The 20,991-nt window shown below is 48.0% G+C and overlaps 1 protein-coding gene across 1 annotated transcript in view; it reads left to right on the top strand.

Moving 5' to 3' along the window:
* The window catches only part of ATP13A1 (ATPase 13A1), a 381,010-nt gene that overhangs the window by 318,543 nt on the left and 41,476 nt on the right, over nucleotides 1–20,991 (top strand). Inside the window, exon 25 of the mRNA XM_069231770.1 lies at nucleotides 17,077–17,220. Coding sequence (XP_069087871.1) covers nucleotides 17,077–17,220 — 144 coding nt within the window. The remainder of the gene's footprint in view (nucleotides 1–17,076; nucleotides 17,221–20,991) is intronic.

The raw sequence follows: 20,991 nt of genomic DNA, 5'->3' as shown, positions 1-20,991 counted from the left end.
TGTGCGAATCTTCTCTCCTGCAACACTGCACAAATCCTGCAACACAGGTGGTGGTTTGGAGTGGTCCTCTCAGTCCTTTCAACAAGCTGTACAGGGCAGCACCCCTGTGCACTGTGACTTTTGCAGCTACCAAGGCTTGTTGGCTCTTCTTCCAAGGGATCTTCAGGCTCTGTGTAGCCCCGGCCTCCAGCACTCTTTCCTGCAAAGCACAGTCTCCTTCCTGCTGCTCCAGCAATGTGCAACTCCTTTTCAGGAGCGCTGAGTGGGCTTCACTTTGACTCTGCCTGAGAGTTGCCTGTGGGGATTGCATCTTCGTCTTCTGACTCTCCTCACTACTGGGGGTCACCTGGTAATCCCCTCCTTGGGTTGAGTCCCCCTGGACCTTCCTGGTCTCCAGCAGCTCTGCAACTCTTCATCTGCGACTCTTACTTTTGCCAAGACTTGTTGGTGGCTTTTCCACACCACTAACCGACTGCAACTCTTCTTCCAACATGGGACATTATCTGCATCACTTTAAGAACTCTTCTCCTGCTCCTATGCTACATAGCTGACTCCTTTTCTTCACCATTGACCTGGTCCTGCATCTCCAGAATGGTGGGCAGTGACTCCTGCCCCAGTTGGACATTCCAACTCAAACTAGACTTGGTTGCCCTAATTTTCTGAACCTCTTCTGTCAGGATCCACCTTTGGTTTCTTCCAGTCTTGCTGGGGTCTTGCGCAGTCCTTTTCCAAAGTTTACCTGTGGGTTTTTGGGGAAAAACTAGGTACCTGCCTCTTATGTCCTGGTCGCTGGGGGGCACCCTGGTACTTAACTTTTGGGATTCCTAGTTTCTCCAGCTTCCTTGGGTGTGTGGCTGACTTTTGCATTCCACTTACTTAGTATATAGTTTGATCTCCCCTAGGGACTCCATTATTTCCTGTTATTTCACAGTTTTCTCTTGTTTTCTATGCCAATTCATGACTTCTAATGTGTATATAATAGTGTTTACTCACCTGCTAGTGGAGTATTGCCTTTACAGTATTTTAGTATTTGTTTTACCATTATAAAGTACCTTTACTTATGTAATACTGTGTGGTTCTTTCATGTGTGTAGGCGCTGTGACCTTCGTGGTATTACATAAGTTTTGCATGTCTCCTAGATACGTCTTGGCTGTTCATCCACAGCTGTCTCTAGAGAGCCCTGGCTTCCCAAAAACGGACTACACCTCACTGTTAGGGGATACCTGGTATGAGGTGATAACACCATAGGTGCTTACCACACACCAGGCCAGCTTCCTACAGTCGTCTTGGTCAGGAGGGGCCATCCCAGGGTGGACTCTAGGTCATAATCACCTGGGGATCTTCTCTGGACCCATGTGCCACATGGACTCGGATTGTGGGCGTCTGGTGCAGAGTGGGCAGGATTTGTGGATCCGGAAGGGTCTGGAGTTCTTCTTGATGGGATCTTTGTGGAAAGGGCCGCAGTCGTCGGGGGACATTGGTCCTTGGTTAGGCAGGCAGTCCTCTGGGGGTTTGTGGAGGTCACTGGTCCTGCCGGGTGCATTGCCTTTTTGTAGTAGGAGTCTTCAAGCTGCAGCCAGGCTGGTAGTTCTGGGGCCAAGTCAATTGTCTGGAGTCTTTTCTGCTGGTGCGACTCTTCAGTCCTTCTTTCAGGTCACCAGAAATCAGAATAGCAAGGTTCAGGGGTGTTAGAGCAGTCAGTGGGCAGTTGCCAATAGCTACTGTCCCTGAGGGTAGCTACACCCTTCCTGTGCCCACTCCCTTTGGGGAGGGAGGGCACATCCCTATCACTATTGGCTAACATCCTCCAAAACAAGATGGAGGATTCTGTCGAGGGGTTCACCTTAGCTGTGGGTACCCAAAGGGTGATCCCAGAAGGGGTGAGCACTCCTCCTGATGTTTTTATTAATTTTCCCTGTGGATCTGCTGCAAAAAGTGGGGCTTGGTCTGGGGGAGGCAGGGGGCAGGGAGGGGGGGGGTGAAGCACCTCCACCCAGAGCAGGCTTTGTCCCTGACCTCAGAGCACAAAGGCTCTCACCCCATGGGGCCAGAAACTTGTCTGTTAGTGGCAGTCCGGCACAGAACGGTCAGCCACACACTAGAGCGTTGGGTGAGATACAGGTGGCATCTCGAAGATGCTCTGTGTGTGCATTTTTAAATAAATCCAACACTGGCATCATTGTGGGTTAATTGAGCTGAGAAGTTCGATGCAAAACTTCCCAGTCTTCAGTGAAGCCATCCTGGAGCTGTGGAGTTCGTAATGACAGAAGTCCCAGCCCATGTACTCAATATGGCCACACTGCACTTAAAGGTTCTAGGAATGGACTTGAACACTAAAGGGGCATATTACTCATTCACCTGTGGTATAGTGCACCCTGCCTTAGGGCTGTAAGGCCTGCTAGAGGGGTGACTTACCTATATCATAGGCAGTGGTTTATGGGCATGGCACCTAGAGAGGAATGCCATGTCGACTTTACCATTTTCTCCCCAACACTCCACACAATCTGCAATGGCAGTGTGCCTGTGTTTGGGCAGGATTCCCTTGGGGTGGCACAATACATGCTGCAGCCCTTGGGGACCTTCCCTGGTCACAGAGCCTTTTGTGCCATGGGACAAGGGACTTAGCTGTGTGCCAGGGGTGTGTTGATTGTGGAAGCAATGGTACAGTTTAGGGATGGAACACAGGTGCTGGGGCCCGGTTAGCAGGATCCCAGCACACTGTCAAGTTAGCATCAGATATCAGGCAAAAGTGGAGGGGCAACCATGCCAAAAGGGGCACTTTCCTACAGGAACCTGTGCCACAAGTAGGTAGTGGTGGTTATTGTTGCTATTTTCTGGTACCCAAAAAAGACAAGAACTACTGCCCTGTACTAGACTTCTGGTCCCTCAATCTCTTCCTCTAGAAGTTCAAAATGCTCACTCGATCTCAGGTTCTATCTTTCCTGGACTAAGGAGACTGAATGCTAGTGTTGGACTTGTAGGCTCTTACTTCCACATTCCCGTCCTGTCTGCCCACAGACGTTACATGCAGTAAATGGTAGGCCACAAGCACTTTCAATTCACTGTTCTCCCCTTCGGCCTTACCAGTGCCCCTCGGGTGTTCACAAAGGTGATGACATTGGTCGCAGCTGAGCTGTGGTGTTTTAGTCTTCCCCTAACTCTAAGACTGGCTGTTGAAGGCAGGCTTGCCCAGGTTGTCATCTCCTACCTTCAGACTATGGCGGTCCTCCTACATTTGCTAGAGTTCACTATAAAAGTAGAAGAAATCTAAATGACGAGCTACAATTTACCTGTAGGATGGATATTCCTCAGGTACTGTATCACTATAGATATCGATAACCATAGTGTTGTATGTCAAGAACGAACAATGACTCATGGATGAACAATACGGCTGAACATCAAATTGAATGATAGATTAAGGCATTCTATCAACACAATATAATTTTATTCGATAATTTTACAAAATGTTAAAACACATAAAACCTAATGCAAGAAAACGATCAACATAGTACCTGACTCAGACATACCGCAATCATACCAGACTAGAGACAACCAAGATAAAGAATACAACAAACAAAATTATAAGAGAAGGACTCAAATGGTCCTGATATAAAAGGAATTACACAATAACATAGAGTGTGCGAAAACTGACAATGACATATCAATGAAAAGTGTGGAAGAAATACAAATCTAGCAAAATTGCAATGACAATCTGTGCTCTAGTACAGACAGGATCTATAATTAAAAAAAGGGGGAATAACAATGATGAAGTTACTCTGGCGATGAAATACAGTAGGAACAGAAGGCCTACGCACGTTTCAGTGTTCCTCTATTATTGAGGTCACCTTTGTCAGGGCCGTTCCAAATGTTACAGTCCAGTGATGATGTAATCCTAACAGCTGAACATCCTGGTCATTTCTTGTGCCAAATTCTGGATATATGTTAAAAGTATAGGCATAGTATCTGTTATATCAATCTGATGATAAGACTGATATAAAGTTGTTCCATTTTCAAGGGTATATGTCAGAGTGACCTTTGTCAATAAAGGTAAAAAATTCTGAGAATCAGCTTGGCAGGACAAACATGCAGGTTTCGTTTTAAGGTTTTTGAAGTGTCCCCGTACTCGTGTTGGACCTGATAAGGATTCCAAGGCATGACCATCAATGGAAACACTGCGGGCAGGGTGGCTTGGCGTTAGATTACTAACCCCCTTTGGTTCTTCACCTTCACTATAAAAGTGCCAGAGTCAAACCTGACTCCCTCTCAGACGCTACCTTTCATCAGAGCTGTTCTGGGCACAGTGCAGTGTTGGGCTTATCCTCCCGAGCGGCAAGTCCAGGATATTCGGACTGATACTGATGTTTCAGCCTCTATCCTGGATTTCGGTCAGAAAGATTCTTAGGCTGCTGGGCCTCATGGCCTCCTGCACCCTGCTGGTTACACCTGCTAGATGGCATATGTCGGCTCTGCAGTGGGACTTGAACTTCCAGTGGGCGCAGCATCAGGGGTATCTCGCCGACCTGGTCTAGATCTCTGAGGGAATTGTGAGATCTGCACTGATGGTTAATGAACTTTGATTGATTGGGTCGTAAGCAGATCCCTCTCCTATCAGATCTGACAGTAGTGAGATGCATCACTTCTGGGATGCGGCAGCCACCTGGGAGAAGTACAGGTCATAGGCGTTTGGTCTCCAGTTGAGTCCAGACTCCACATGAACCTATTGGAGCTCCGGCGAGCAGACTAGCATTGAAAACATTTCTTCCCCTTTCAAAGGGAAAGTGGTACAGGTGTTCACGGACAACACTACTGCCATGTGGTACTGCAACAAGCAGGGTGGAGCGGAGTCACAGACCCTTTTGGCAGGAAGCTCTGCGCCTCTGGACATGGCTGGAACATCAGGGCATTTCCTTAGTGGTTCAACACCTAGCAGGCTCTCTGAACGCCAAAGCGGACAAACTCAGCTGACTATGCCTGGTCAGTCACAAATGGCATCTCCATCCGGATGTGGCACAAGGCCTCTTTCAACAGTGGGGAGAGCCTTTGTAAGATCTGTTTGCCTCTGCAGAGAACGCGTGATGTCAACAGTTTTGCAGATTGAAGTTTCAAAGGTGACACTCGCTCTGTGATGCTTTTCATCTCAAGTGAAGCTCAGGCCGCCTGTACTTTTTTCCGCCCATACCACTTTTACCCAGAGTTCTCAAGAAGATTAAGAACGACCGGGCCCATGTAATCCTTGTGGCTCAGGACAGGGCACAGTCTGGTTTCCAGAGCTATTGAGAATGGCCATCTATCCTCCAATCAGACTGCCCCTTCGGGAGGATCTTCTGTCGCAGCAGCAGGGAAGGGTTCTGCACCCAAACCTGTCCAGTCTCTGCCTTCTTGCATGGAGATTGAGCAGTGGCAGTTGATAGCTTTCAACCTTCCGCCCAAAGTCTGTAATGTAATCTTGGCAGCCAGGGGTTCCTCAACCAAAACAGTATACGCCTGTCGTTGAAAGAAATTTGTGGCATGGTGCACAGACAATTCTGACCCTCCTCTCTGACCCTCTACTGATTATACTTTCTTTGGCCCAGCGGGGGTCTGCTTTGGGCACCCTAAAAGGTTATTTGACTGACATCTCTGCATTTCTGACATTTTCTGCACTGTTACCTGACCAACCCTCTTTAAGTCTCCTCTTGTTAGTAGGTTCCTTAAAGGTCTTACCCACATGTTTCCTCTATTCTCATTACATCATGCCTGTAGGAAAGTGCCCTCTTTCTTGGCATGGTTACTCCCATTTTCTGCCTGTGGTCAGTGTGTTTGACTGTGTTCACTGGGATCCGGCTAACCAGGGACCCAGTGATTATGCGCTCTCCCTTTTAACTTGGTAACTGTACTGTTTTCTTCCCACAATTGGCATACTGGTCCCACCATGTACATCCCTAGTATATGGTACCTAGGTACCCAGGGCATTGGTGTACCAGGGGACCCTTATGGGCTGCAGCAGTTATTATGCCACCCATAACGAGCCCAATCTAAGGGTTCTGCAGGCCTGCACCCGTTTTCACTACAGGTCACTGCACCAGGTCACTATAAATCACCCCTGTGGTATGCCCTCTCAGCCCAGAGGGCAGGATGCAGGTACCTCTGTTCGCTAGCAGAGGTGCCCCCACAAACTCCAGATCCATTTTTAGCTGGACTTTTGAGTGCGTGACGCCATTTTTTACGTGTACTGGACACAGGTCACTACCTTTGTCCAGCTACATAATGGGAACTCCGAACCTGGGCATGGTTGGTATCAAACATGTCTGAATCATACCCCAATGCTGTTGCAAGTATTGGAAGTATGATTCCATGCACTCTGTGAGCTCCTTAGAGGACCCCCAGCATTGCTACCACCAGTCTAACCGGGCTTTCCGGGCAGCCCAAGCTGCTGCCAACCCTCAGACAGGTTTCTGCCCTCCTGCTGCTTGATCTGATCAAGCCCAGGATAGCAGAACAAAGGATTTCCTTTGGGAGAGGGAGGTTACACCCTCTCCCTTTGGAAAAGTGCGACTGCCTTGCGAGGGGTAGCCTCCCCAAGCCACGGGTATCCTTTGAAGGGCACATTTGGTGCCCTGGGTGCATAAACCAGTCCACACCGGTTCACGGACCCAGTCCCTGTTTTGGCGTGTAACTGGAAAAGGGGTGGTGCTCAGAGCTCTTGTTTCAAAGGTTGGCAGGGAACTCTGGGTGCATCTGAGTGGCAAGGCATGTGACGTCAGTGTCTCCTCCTGATAGGTGCTTACCTAGCTTGGTAACCAATACCCCCCCATCCCCCCACCCCTCTTTTTAGGGCTATTTAGGGTCTCTCTTTCTTGGGTGGGTCCTCCGATTCGCCTTGCAAGATTCCAGCAGGATTCCTCTGCAACCTCCACTTCGACTTCTGGCCACCTGAACTGCGGCTTGACCCTCCAGGAACCGACAACGCTGCAATCCACAAAGAAGACTCTTCTGCAACTTTGTTTCCATGGCTCCTGCCAGCTATGCAACGTTTCCCTGGCTTTGCATCCTCGGAAGATAGCAGCTCTTCAGTCTGCACAAGGAGTCGTCGCCCTTGGAGTGAAGGAGTCACTTCCCCGCATCCACAGGCACTTGCTGCAATGATGACCGGCTGCGTGGATCTCCCCTAATCTTGAGCTGTGTGGATTCTGCATCACGAGTGGTGATCCAGAGTAGTTTTCTTGGTCCTCTATGCCAGCTGTCCAACTTTGGTGGAGATAAGCCCTTGCCTTCCCACGCAGGACAGTACCCCGTGCACTGCATGCCTTGCAGCTGGCAAGGCTTGTTTGCATCTCCTCCAAGGGATCTTCAGGTGACTTGTAGCTTCAGTCCCCAGCAGTCCTTCCTGCGACACCCAGGCCTCTGCGTCGTTCTCCTGCGGCGTGGGATCCCCTTCCATAATGCGACGTGGGTTCCCCTTCCGTAATGCAGCGTGGGTGTCCTTCTGCGACTTCTGTGTCCCCCGCCCTGTGGGTGCTGCCTCTGCTCCTGTGGACTCTCTGCGACGGGTGTCTGCATTCCATTTTTTTAGTATTTGGTTTGGGCTCCCTCTAGGGTCACTACGGCTTATTGGTATTTGCACTGGTTTCTAACCTTGTCTATCCCAGTTTACCTACCTCCTAAGGGAGTATTGACTTTATTTTAGTGACAATATCAAAATTACTAAAAAGTATCTTTATTTTTATAACTGTGTGGGTACTTTCATGTGTGTAAGTGCTGTGTCACTACGGTGGTATTGCATGAGCTCTGTGTGTCTTCTAAATGAGCCTTGGCTGCTCATCCACAGCTACCTCTAGAGGGTCTGGCTTCTAGACACTGCCTACATTTCACTAAGAGGGGATACCTGGACCCGGTATAAGGTGGAAATACCTTAGGTACTCACCACACACCAGGCCAGCTTCCTACAATGCCCCAGTGGGATTTGAATTTGGTTCTGACATTCCTCATGTGTGCTCTCTTTGAGCCTCTTCACACTTGTCCTCTCAGGGTTCTAACATTAACAACGTCCTTCCTTGTGGCCTTTAAATCTGCTGGCAGAGTAAGTGAGCTGCAGGCATTGTCATCTAAGCCACCCTAATTTTCTATCCATCCTGACAAAGTGGTGCTTTGCACACGGTGCCCCCTTCTCCTGAAAGTGGTTAAACCCTTCCATAAAGAACAATCCACACTTTGCCTACTTTTTACGCACCCCCCTCATCATTCTAAGGAAGAGTAGAGACTGGATCTAAAAAGAGTGTTGGCGTTCTACCTTGATCGTACCAAAGAGTTCCAGGTGGATGATCAACTCTGTTGGATATGTGGGTGCTAAGAAAGGTCGGGTAATGCAGAAGAGAACCATCTCCAGATGGGTCATTCTCTGCATTAAAATGTGCTTCCTATTAACTAAAACGAAGTCCTCTGAGAGTTTGTGTACTCATTCTACCAGAGCAACAGCTGCGATCCCTGGGTTACCATACAGAGATCCAGTCCTGTTCATCTGTCAGGTGGCAAGGTTTACCAAACACTACTGCCTGGATAGTCCGGTCTGAAAGGACGAGTAGTTTGCCCTTTCGGTCCTGCAGGACTTCCTAGTATGATTTGTTCGCAGACACTCCTCCGGGGATGGTATTGCTTGGGTATCTATTCTAAGGTAAGGAAGCTGCAACTTGAAGTCTCTATCAGAAGGACACATTATTTACCTTTGGTAACGCCTTATCTGGTAGAAACATATTCTTAATTGCAGATTCCTTACTGGCCCACAAATCCTCCCCACTTTGCAAACTCATTTCTAGGGACAGGGTCTCCCCTTTCAGGGCCCTAACTTTGACGCACCATTGGTCAATGCTCTTTTTGGCTCGATCTTTTGGAAAGTCGTGAAAAGAAACTAACATTGTTGCACTGGGGTGGCATCTGTATAGGTCCTGCCATGGAGTATCCAGCGTACATGACGATGTACGCGGAGCCAATTGAAGCCACCTGATGGCACACAGGGGTACTGTTCAAGAAAAATCTCTTGTTCCAGACTGACGCCTGGGGACAAATCTAAGGTGTTAGAAATGGGGTCTCTAGTTGGCAGTGGTTTGTACCCTGTCCAAGTAGGGACCCTCACTCTAGTCAGAGTAAGGGAGTTACACAGCTAAGATAACCCCTGCTCACCGCATTGGTAGCTTGACACACACACTCCACACACACACTCCACACACACACACTCCACACACACACACTCCACACACACACACTCCACACACACACACTCCACACACACACACTCCACACACACACACACTCCACACACACACACTCCACACACACACACTCCACACACACACACTCCACACACACACACTCCACACACACACACTCCACACACACACACTCCACACACACACTCCACACACACACTCTCCACACACACACTCTCCACACACACTCTCCACACACACTCTCCACACACACTCTCCACACACACTCTCCACACACACTCTCCACACACACTCTCCACACACTCTCTCTCTCTCTCTCTCTCTCTCTACACACACTCTCCACACACTCTCTCTCTCTCTCTCTCTCTACACACACTCTCTCTCTCTCTCTCTCTACACACACTCTCTCTCTCTCTCTCTCTCTCCACACACACACACACTCTCTCTCCACACACTCTCCACACCAGTTTATTAAAATAGCCAATATTTCGCTCCGTAAAACAAGACCAAAAGACAAAAATGCAACATACAAAAGTCAAAGATGTCACTTTTTAGAACTTAAAACGAGTCTTAATCCATAGGAATCAATGGATGTCTCTTTAGCACAGAATAACAGGGATGCATCAAAAACAATGCGGGCCACAGGGGGGAGGTGAGGTGCTGGAAAAGCAAAGCAATGTCAGTTTCTTACTGCATGGGGGAGGTGATGCATCGATTCTTTCCTTGCAGGTGAGACAATGCCTGGGTTCCTTACTGCAGGGCAGGTGATGCGTTGATTCTTTCTTTGCATCAATTTCCAGACATGGGGCCTTGGTTCCTTACTTGTAGCGGGGTCAATTAAAAATTGTCGGCCCGGGATGAGGGTAGAGAATCCAGACACACTGTGTTGATGGGACTCTGGTGAAACGGGTGCTGTGTTGATTCTGCAGCCGCTAGACAGGACCTGCATTGATTCTTCCACCGTGGCACGTTGATGTGTGGATTTACTCCTTCAGATCGCCAGCTTGCACTTCCAAGGGTCCAGGGACTGGAGTTAGCACCATTTGGCAAATCATGACATGAACAAGAGCCCAGGCACTGACAGATGAAGTCTATGATGTCCCTGAGACTTCTTAGCAGGAGGCAAGCTCAGTCCAAGCCCTTGGAGAACCTTTGGAAGCAGGATGTAGAAATCAGCCAAGTCGGGTCCTTTCACTTTACGGAGAGAAGCATCAAGCCACCACAACAAAGCAATAGGCAAAGTGGTAGTCCCTCCTACAGCATCCAGCTCTTCTTCCTGGCAGAATTTCCTCAGTCTAGAAGGAAGTCTTTCTAGTGAAGAAGACCCTGCCTTACCTTGCCCTGGCCCCAGGCACACTCCAGGGGTTTGTAGACTGCTTTATGTGAGGACAGGCACAGCCCTATTCAGGTGCAAGTGTTCGATCCTTCCACCGCCCTAGCTCAGGAAAACCCATCAGCCCAGTACTGGGTCATCAGGATATGCATGGCACACCCCAGCTCCCTTTGTGTGACTGTCTAGAGTGAATGCACAGCCAGCCCAACTGTCATCCTGACCCAGACGTTATTTCAGTAGACAGGCAAAGGCATAGAATGATTAAGCAAGAAAATGTCCACTTCCTGAAAGTGCAATTTTCAAACTCACAATTCAAAACACAGCTTCACCAAAAGATGATGTTGTGAGACTCCTGCCAAAAATAACGAGACTGCTGAGTTTTGGGCGGCAGCACCACTGAGCATGGGGAACTGAGTCCCATCCCAAACTGTGTGGCAGCTGTCGACCTAACAGTTTCGGCCAGCTAGCAGCACCTAACACTAGGGGTAGCAGTGGTGAGCAACTAAAGCTTATCTAGGAGGAGTGTAAAGCACTTGCAATACCACAATAGTCAGTCAGTAACTCTCACTAACATTGATATAGCGCCACTTGGAGATATTTACACACAAAATATACACTTAGAAGCAAATATGAATAGCATAGAAATATATGGGGTCCTATGAGGGGGGGGGGGGGGTACCAAACCATATTCTAAGACAGTGGTATGAGAATGAAGGTGCCCAACCAAGGTAAGTGTGTTAGAATCCCAGGGGCTGAGGAAGTAAGAAATCAACAGAGGTAAATACCAGAAATCCTACAAGCTCCGGGGTGCAGAGCTATCGAGCCGATGTCCCATAGGCTAACACAGGACTTTCACAGTTGGATTTTTATAGATTCAGGACCCTTCCCAGTGTGGACCCCAAGGAAACCATTTGGCACAAAGAATGTTGAATAGGGCCTCCACCTGTGGATACCCAGAAGACCAGAAAACCTACATCATGGAGCCCGGGTGCATAGGGGTGAAGTGGCGTCAGAAACCCTCAGAGAAAGGAAGCCTCGGTTGCCAAGCTGCTGTCGCGACCCGTGGCCCAGGCCTGTGGAACCCAAGGGTGGATTTCCGACATGAAGAACCTGAAAAAGAAGGGGACGGTGTCTAGATCCCTTGGAGATGTCAAGGTGGTGCAGGTAGGCAATGTCCACCCTCTTGGAGGTGAAGTTCCTGTAGGACAGTGAAGGAAGAAGTCCAGCTGCAGAGTCCAGGGGGATGCAAGAGATCCTTGGATTCACCACGAGCTGTCCCACATCATTCACCGGATTGCAGGAGGGTCAATGGCCAGAAGGACCACCAACTAGCCTTGGCAAATGGAAATAGCTGATGCAAGAAATATTGCAGGTTTTGGAGGACCAGTAAGGTCCTAGTGACTTGACCCTTGGAAGAAAGTCAGGGCAGGTCTTCAGCAGGAGGGAAAGCCAGACGGAGTCAGGGGAGCCCCTACAAGTGACCCACTGGCAGCAGGCACATGGAAACAGAGGCCTCAGCAGCACAACAAAACAGGAGTCCCACGTCACTGGAGCTGCAGAGCGGAAGCTGATCTTGGTATTGCAGAGTGCTGGAGGCTGGGGCTTCTCGGAGCTCGAAGATCTCTTGGAGGAAGAGCCAACAAACCTTGGCAAGAGCAACAGTCGTGGTGTACAGGGGTTCCGTTCCAGTGGCTGCAGCAAGGGTCTACCATCTCCCAAGTTGGTTAGCAGACAAGTTGGACCCGGAGAGGACCACAAAACCACCACCTGTGAGCTGAACCTTTTTGGTGTCTGTGGGACAGCAGGATCCACCAGCAGATTGTCGTCTTGAGGTGCCTGCGGGATGCAGGGAAGTTGCTCCTTCACTCCAAGGGAGTTGGAACACTTGTGTTGACCAGTGTCCACTACATACCTTAAGATGTCTCCACCACATTACAAAGCCCAGGGAATAGAGTTTGGTTTGTAGGGGTACTTTGCTCATGCAAGAGTACCCTCACACTTGGGGACATGCACCCTTCCCTTGGGCTGAAGGGCCTACCAGAGGAGTGTCTTAGTGTCCAAGTGTAGTGACTGTGATATAAGGCAAGTTTTATATCTGAAGTGAAAGGTGCATGCAGCATTTCACGCAGGCTGGAATGGCAAGCCTGCAGACACAGTTTGCTTGGTCTCCCATGGGTAGCATAATGCATGCTGCAGCCTATGTGGCAACACCTGGTGTACCAATGCCCTTGGTACCCAAGTACCATATACTAGGGGCTTACATTGCTGCACCAGTATACCAATTGTGGGGTGTAAATGTTTACCAGTAACCAAATTCAGAGGAGAGAGCACAGACAGTGGGGTCCGGATTAGCAGGATCCATGTTCTGCAGTCTAAACATACTGACACCAGGCTAAAAGAAGGAGTAACTGTCAGAAAAACGCTACTTGTAGAAAGCTGGCCTGGTGTGTGGTGAGCACCTATGGTTTTATCGCCTCGTACCAGATCCAGGCATCCCCTGTAAGTGAGGTGTAGGCAGTGTCTGGGAAGCAAGGGCTCTCTAGAGGTAGCTGTAGATGAGCAGCCAAGACTTATCTAGGAGACATGCAAAGCTTATGCAATACCACTACAGCCACACAACACTTATACGCATTAAAGAACCACACATTGTTACAAAATAAAGGTACTCTATTATAGTAACACAAATACTAAAATACTGTATAGGCAATACCCCAACTTGAGGTAAGTATTATATACAGATTATAAATCAGTAAATCACATAGAAAGCAATAGGCATTGGTAATGGCAAATAGTTTCAGGCCCTATGGGGGGACAAAGCCACATACTAAGAAATTGTAATGTTAAAGGCAGTCCTCCACCAAGGATGTGGAATCAGGACAAGGGACCTGGAAGAACTAGGAACCCCAAGAGGTAAATATCGGGGTGCCCCCGCCCCTCCCCCCACGACCAGGTGAAGAGAGGTAAGTACCTGGTTTCCCCCCAAACCAACAGGAGAACTTTGGAAAAGGACTGTGGAAGACCCAGACAAGACTGACTAAAAGGGGACCAAGTCCAGCTCGAGATGGAGTGTCTGGTTGTGGCAGGGGCTACCCATCTGTGGATGCAGGACCAGGTTGACAGTGGACGAAGGAGGTCAGCAGTGCAGCACAGAGCAGAAGTGGAGTTCCAGAAGTGATGTCCCAAGTCAACGGACGTGATGCATTCGGTCAGTGGGGCTGGAAAATCATAAACAATCCTTGACAAATGCAGCAGACCGAGAACGTTGCAAGGCTGAAGAGGACCAGCAACGTCTGGGGGAGGGGAGTCCAAGGTGACCCTCAGAAGCTGGAAGAGTCGCAAGAAGATGAGGCACCCCCACTGGCAGCAGGCACAGGAGTCGCAGTGAGGCCCACTCAGCACACCCAGAGAAGGGGCCTACGTCGCTGGAGCAGCAGGCAGGAGACTGTGCGTTGCAGGAAGAGGTACTGGCGGCCGGGGCTACACAGAGCTTGAAGATCCCTTGGAGGAGGAACAAACAAGCCTTGGTAGCTGCAAGAGTTGCGGTGCACAGGAGTACTGTCCTGCAAGGAGAGGCAGGGGCTTACCATCTCCCAAGTTGGACAGCTGATATAGATAACCAAGGGGACCACTCAAGACCAACCACCTGTGATGCAGCATCCATGCAGCTCCAGAGGAGGAAAGATCCTCACAGCCAGTCGTTGTTGCAGTTGGTGCCTGTCGATGCAAGGGAGTGACTCCTTCACTCCAATGGAGATTTCGTCTTACCTCTTGTGTAAGCTCAATACTTGTTGCCCTCAGAAGATTCACAGCCGGGAAATGTTGCAGTTGCTACTAGGAGCGGGAGAAACAATGTTGCAGAGCGGAGTCATCACTGACGCAGATTGTCGGTTCCTAGAGGGTCCAGATGCAGTCCCAGTGGCCAGAAGATGAAGTAAACAATGCAGAGGAGTCCTGCTGGAATCTTGCATGTCGAATCTGAGGACCCACCAAAGAGGGAGACCCTAAATAGCAATAAAAGGGGTTTTGTCACCTAGCAGGGTGACAACCTATCAGGAGGGGACTGCGACGTTGCCTACCTGACCTGGCCACTCAGATGCTCCCAGGGACCTCTGCCCACCTTGGATTCAAGATGGCAGAATCAAGTGGCCACCTGTAGGAGCTCTGGGCACCGACGTTGGGGTGGTTATAGACATGGGGGTGGTCACTCAAGCTTCCTTTGTCCAGATTCGTGCCAGGGCAACGATTGGGGGTCCTTAGACTGGTGCAAACCAGTTTATGCAAGGAGGGCACCAGATGTGCTCTTCAAAGCGTACTGGTGGCTTGGGGAGGCTACTCCTCCCAAGCCATGTCACACGTATTTCCAAAGGGAGAGTGGGGGTTGCCTCCATTTCTCACAGTAAATCCTTTGTTCTGCCTTCTTCTGCTTGAGCTGGTCAAGCAGCAGCAGCAGGAGGAACGAAACCGGTCTGGAGGGTGGCAGCAGCGCGGGCTGCTTGAAAAAGCCAAAAAGACTGGTAGGAGCAATGCTGGGGGTCCTCTAAGGAGGCCCCTGAGTGCAAGGAATCATACAACCAATACTAGCAACAGTATTTTGGGTATGATGCTGACCGGTTTGATTCCAAACATGCCCAGGTTCGGAGTTACCATTATGTATCTGGACACAGGTAGTCAGTGACCTGTGTCCAGCACACAGGTAAAATGCTTCCCTGCACATATGTAGCCAGTGCAATGGAGCTGGTGTTCGTAAGCCCTCTGCTGATACAGGGGTGCCCTCACACAGGTACCTGCACCCTGCACCCTGCCCTCTGGGCTAGGAAGGCCTACCATAGGGGTGACCTACATTGACCTGGTGCAGCAACCTGCTGTGAAAGGGTGCATACTCCTTTTTATGCAGGCTGCAATGGCAGGCCTGCTGATGTTTTGCATGGGCCCCCATGGGTGGCACAATACACGCTGCAGCCCATTGGGAAACCCTGGTGCCCCAATTGTGGGGTGTGCAATGTCTTAGATTACCAAATTTAGAGGGAGAGAGTACAGTCACTGGAGTCCTGGTAAGCAGGATCCCAGTGAACACAGTTAAACACTGACAGGCAAAAACTGGGCTTAACCATGCCAAAAAGAAGGGTACTTTCCTACAGTAAGAGCATGCAGAAAAGAAGCTTTTTGAGTTGGTTTATTCTCTGCATCAAGACCTGCTACACTTTGGCCAAAAAGGACCTTCTAACTCTAACTCCCCATTTTATGGATGTGATATATGGAAAGCTAATAAACTGGAATCTTATGTTTTGGTACTGCACTACTCTGTCAATGTCAGCTTGTCTGCTCCTCGAAGGCTTGGAAAAAATGGATGGAAACTGATGTGGCGCCAGGACTGAAGCCAATTTTGGCGTTGTTACAAAGCCAGCCCCCCTCCTGGCAAAGTGAGCATTTTGAAGTTTTCTAGCTTGGAGTCTGAGGTAAAGTAACAACCAGAAAGATGTTCACCTCAGGTAAGTAACTTTTGATTTTGATCGCTGTTCAAAAAATGTTTTTGAGATGCATCCTCTTGTGTATTAAAATGTGCTATGCTCTAGCACATAAAGAACAACCTGAAGGCATCTGCACTTTTCCACCAGGGCCATGTTCTTCCACCTCTGCATTGGTGGGGGAAGTTGCTTTGGCGGTAACCTCCAGAGTTCCAACATGGGCTTTTGCTAAGCACTACTGCTTATATTTAGACGTGCAGTGGGATGGCCCTTTTCATCTTTCCTCTATCCAAGACTTCCTTGCTCTTCAGGTCCTTTTGACAAGTGTTGTACTGCTTCATGATCTATTTAAATTGTGAAAAATATGTAGGTAGAAGTATCTGTCAGAAGAAAATATTGCTTACCTTCTGTAACCACCTTCTTCTGCTGGACATTCTATCAACCTCAGAATTCCTCACTGATGTGCTCAACATCACTGGCTTGAAGGATGATCATAAGAAAGCCAGGAATAAAAAGGTTTCAAATTGTTTGGGTCCAGTGCACATGAATTGCATTATTGTCATTGTTGTCCTTTCACCTTGTTGGTGTGGGGAAAAATGGGTGGGTAACTGAAGTCAAGGCATCAGGGCTTTACGTTGCATCATGTCACAATGGCATTGTTCTTGGTGTGGACGTGGAGCCCTTATCCCTTACCAGCATGAAAAAGCTGTACAAAAAAAAAAAGTTCCAGGTCCATTCTGGCAACTGGAATATTGAAAAGGTGAGGAATTTCCCGATAGAGTACCACCAGAAAGATTGTTACTTAAGGTGAATACATTTCTTTCAAGATACCTACCAATATTTTCTTTTAATAAGTCAAGCACATTCCCTCTCTGCTGATGTTCAAACATTCACATGTTACCTACCAAGAATGAATGTCAAACATTAAGGTAATTATCTTTTACCCTGCCCTCCATTCATTACAGCTTATAAGACCGTTTTAGAGAACAAATCACAGAACACCCCTCTTCTGTGTGAGCAACAGATTATCCACGTATTGCTGCTTTCAGCAGGCCTCCTGTTTGTTTTATTTCAGGGCCATCCGTTCATGGAAAGTTTACGCGAGAACAAGCCTTTGCTGTGGAGTATAATCCTATCAGGACTTGCAATTGTTGGACTTCTGTCAGGATCCTCCCCTGAATTCAATGACCAGTTTGGTTTGGTGGACATCCCAATGGAGGTAAGAGAACCCACTTTGTGGTTTAACCTGTAAAAAATAAATAAATAAAAAGTTATGCAAATCATAATAACTTTTCAGTGGCTTACTGGTGTAAATCAAATGCTATGCATAAGTTTTGGAGTTGCGTTGGCAGCACCTCATTCCAGTTTTTAAGTCCTTGAAGCACCAACACTGCCAGCTAGCAAGAGAAAACAAAGGATGTAGCTTTGCATATCTCCATGACATATTTGCCTTATTTTCCCTTTAAATTGCCTCTTTGCAAATGTAAAAACAATTCCTAAACCATAAACATGTTACTGTGAGGTATCCCTGAAGTGCCCTTGGTAGCTTTGCAAACTGCAGTGCTTTCCTCCGAGAAAATTGGAGATGGGTTTATGTAGAGCAACATCAGAATTTAACAGTTGAACATAAATCACATTAAAATTGCCAAACCAATTTAGCTTAAACAGTATTGCACAAAAAGGTAAAAAATTAAGAAAATCTGATGTAGATAAATTTAATTTTAGAAATGTTTGCTTTTTTTATTAAAAGCATTAAACCTTCTTGGTAAGAAACCATTTTGCCACACCAAAGTATTGGCTGTGGATCTCGAACACTACCATTGTGGGGTGGAACTTTATTTGTTTTCGGCACAAACAAAGCAATACCCCAAGTGTGGGAAAAATAAATGTTTCTGCATTATCCTGTCTAGCCAGTGTTTTTCATGTTTTGCTTCAAAGTAATTGATATACTGGGTCTGAAACTCTTTTTCGTGCGCCAAAATTCCCCATAGACTTCCTGGACACCAGGTCAAACATTCAAGTAGAAAAAATAACTTTCCCATTTCTACCAACAATAAGTAGTCTCCATTGGTTTTGCCCTGGTCTTTTTTCCTTGTAGTGAATTTTGTCCTTTGGATTTCCTACATTGGCTCAGCCTAAGGAAAGAAGTTCCACAGCAGGTAAGCTTCCCTTAGTCAAGGAAGACAACCCCTTTCTTCTTGTTGGCCAGCCAGGCGGCTTGCTGCTCTTTCTCCAAAATTACCCCTATAACTGCAGGTAAATTCTTTTTTTTTTGTTTGCCCCATATGATCCCAACCCACGTGGTGAGCACCCATTCCATCAAAGGAGGTAAGTGTAATGGGTCCCTATTGATGAGTACATCTAACAGGCAAGCAGGTGCATTAAGAAACCTTTAAAGAGTGACACTGTAAATTGTGAGTGAGGTCAATCCTATCCCTATGGGGCTCAGCTTCAGAAAGCGGGAGAAAGCTAGCAGCTCACACTGATAATCTTAAAGGCAGAAATGTGAAAACTTTAGTAAGTATCCTTATTAGGATATATGATAAAATTTCACAGTGACTAATGTAACATTCAGGCACCTTACACCATTTATATGTACATTTTAGTTGACGCACAAAATAGTCAAGTACACCCATGGATTGGTACATGCTGCTAGCAGCCGTTAGGCATGGCACCAACTGCTCAAAATATCTATTGCCTAGAGTAATATAAAAGTATTTTTTTAAATGATTTACTACATGTCATAGCATATTTATATGTTTACTCCAGTAATTTGAATGTTGCTTTTACAGGCCACAGATTACTGGGCCAAATCTTTCTTTACTATGTACAGTTTTAATGATCATAGATAATGCCCTGAGCCTGAGGTAATACATATTCTCTTTAATCTGGTAGAGACTTTGAATTTCCCAGGTGTCGGGCTGGATCTGGAAACTTTTGCTTGAGCATTACCCCTGCGCACACTGTCCGGTGACACTTCGGTTCCGTGTAGTGTCGTTGGCACTGGATGTGACATTGCAGTCACCTATACAGATACACTGAAGCACGCAGATGTCCGTTCTTTTCTTTGCGCGCCAGTTAGCGCAGGTCCGGCGAGAGCTACCTCGCTGCAGTTATTGACAGGCTTTTTAAATGATTTCTTACATTTTTTTTTTTTGAGTGAGATGACATCTAGATGGTAGGGTTTAATCCATGACACGCTTGTCACCATGCCATGTCGGTTATGGACTCTCACCTAGTCTGCCTATGGTGTCTTGAGTGTGACCACGACTCTTAAGTCAACGCCATCCGGTGCAACTCCTAGGAGGTCATGGTCCTACTCAAGGAGAAGGTCCTGGGACTGCTCCAGGAGCCCTAAGTCCTTTTCTTCTCACTAATGGTCCCGGGGGCACTCCGGAAAGAGCACAAGAAGTCTAAGTGGACTTCAACTTTGCCTCGTCCATTGGCTGATGCGATCAAATCGGTACATCAGCTTTCCAGGCATGGTTCCGCGGAACTGATGCCAGGTGAGACTCCACGCCTCCCTCCATTACCGGGAGCCGGAGCACGTTTTAGAGCAGGCAACCACTCCGGAGTGCCTTCGGGCCCCACAGGGAAGGAGGTGGCCCCATCAGGTCCCATGATGGTGAATTCTTCCACGCCGTTGTAGAAGGCAAGTTATAGATATCTCCTTTTCACTTTCAAGATGTCACTAATTTAGTATGGCCACATTATATTGTATAGTTATTTTTGTTTTGATAGTTTCCAAATCAGTCACAATATACAAACAGATGCGTTAAGAAAAAATAGTGCGTGCACCTCAAACACTTGGACCCATATGAGTAAATCACATGTTCCATAGCATGTGTGGTTGTACATACACATGCTTTGCATACTCCTGACATCTAGTGTTCGGCCTCCAGTTGTGCAAGTTGTTTTTCTTCAAAGAAGTCTTTCGAGTCATGAGAATAAGTGACGACTCCTCTCAGTGATAATGCACATAGGCATCGACTCTATTGTTAGATTGCTTTCTCTCCGCCATCGGGTTCAGGCGTGGTAGAAAAGTCCCTCTTTTTGGCATGGCTACCCACACCTTTTGCCTCTTACCAGGGTGCTTAGACTGTTTTCACTGGGATTCTGAAAAGCCAGGACCCCAGTGATTGTGTTTTCTCTTATAAATTTGGTTAACTTGGTACCCTTTACACTGCACAATTGGCATACTGATGTAGTGCAGAGAAGCCATTTTAGGTATGTACTGGCCATAGGTCACTATCTATGGTCCAGCTACATAATGGTAATTCCAAACCTCGGTATATTTGGTATCAAACATGTCAATCATACTACAATACTGATGCCAGTACTGGTAGCATGATTCCATGCACTCTGGAGGCTCCTTAGAGGACCCCCCAGTATTGCTCCTACCAATCTTCCAAGGTCTGCTAGCAGCCCACGCTGCTGCACCCTCTGACAGGATTCTTCCCTACTGCTTGCTGCTTGACCAGCTCGAGTAGGGGAAGGCAAAAAAAAGGATTGCCTGTGGAGAGGGGTGCAACCTCCTCTCCCTTGGAAATTGGTGTTACAAGGCTGGGAAGGGGTATCCTCCCCACACCACCGGCTTGCTTTGAAGGGCACATTTGGTGCCCTCCTTGCAAAACCTGGTTTGCTCCAGTCCATGAACCCCCGGTCCCTGCTCTGGCGCAAAACTGCACAAAGAGGAGTGATAACTCCTCTGTCCATCGCCACCCCATGGTGACCAGAGCTCTTACAGCTGGCCACTTCATTCTGCCATCTTGAAACCAAGAGGGTCAGAGGCCCCTGGGAGCATCTGCGTGGTCAGGTTAGGCAGGTGACGTCAGTGACCCCCTCTGATTGGTGGTCACCTTGCAAAGTGACCATCTCCCTTTTTCGGCTATGTAGGGACTCCCTTGTGGGTGGGTCCCCAGATTCGGTGTGCAAGACTCCACCAGGACTCCTCTGCAATGACGTCTTCTGTTCCTGGCCACTGGAACTG

Source organism: Pleurodeles waltl, chromosome 4_2 (genome assembly GCF_031143425.1).
Source record: "Pleurodeles waltl isolate 20211129_DDA chromosome 4_2, aPleWal1.hap1.20221129, whole genome shotgun sequence".
NCBI classification, from domain to species: Eukaryota; Metazoa; Chordata; class Amphibia; order Caudata; family Salamandridae; genus Pleurodeles; species Pleurodeles waltl.
Note: the sequence above shows the minus strand (reverse complement) of the source record. Positions and strands in the feature narration are given on the sequence as shown.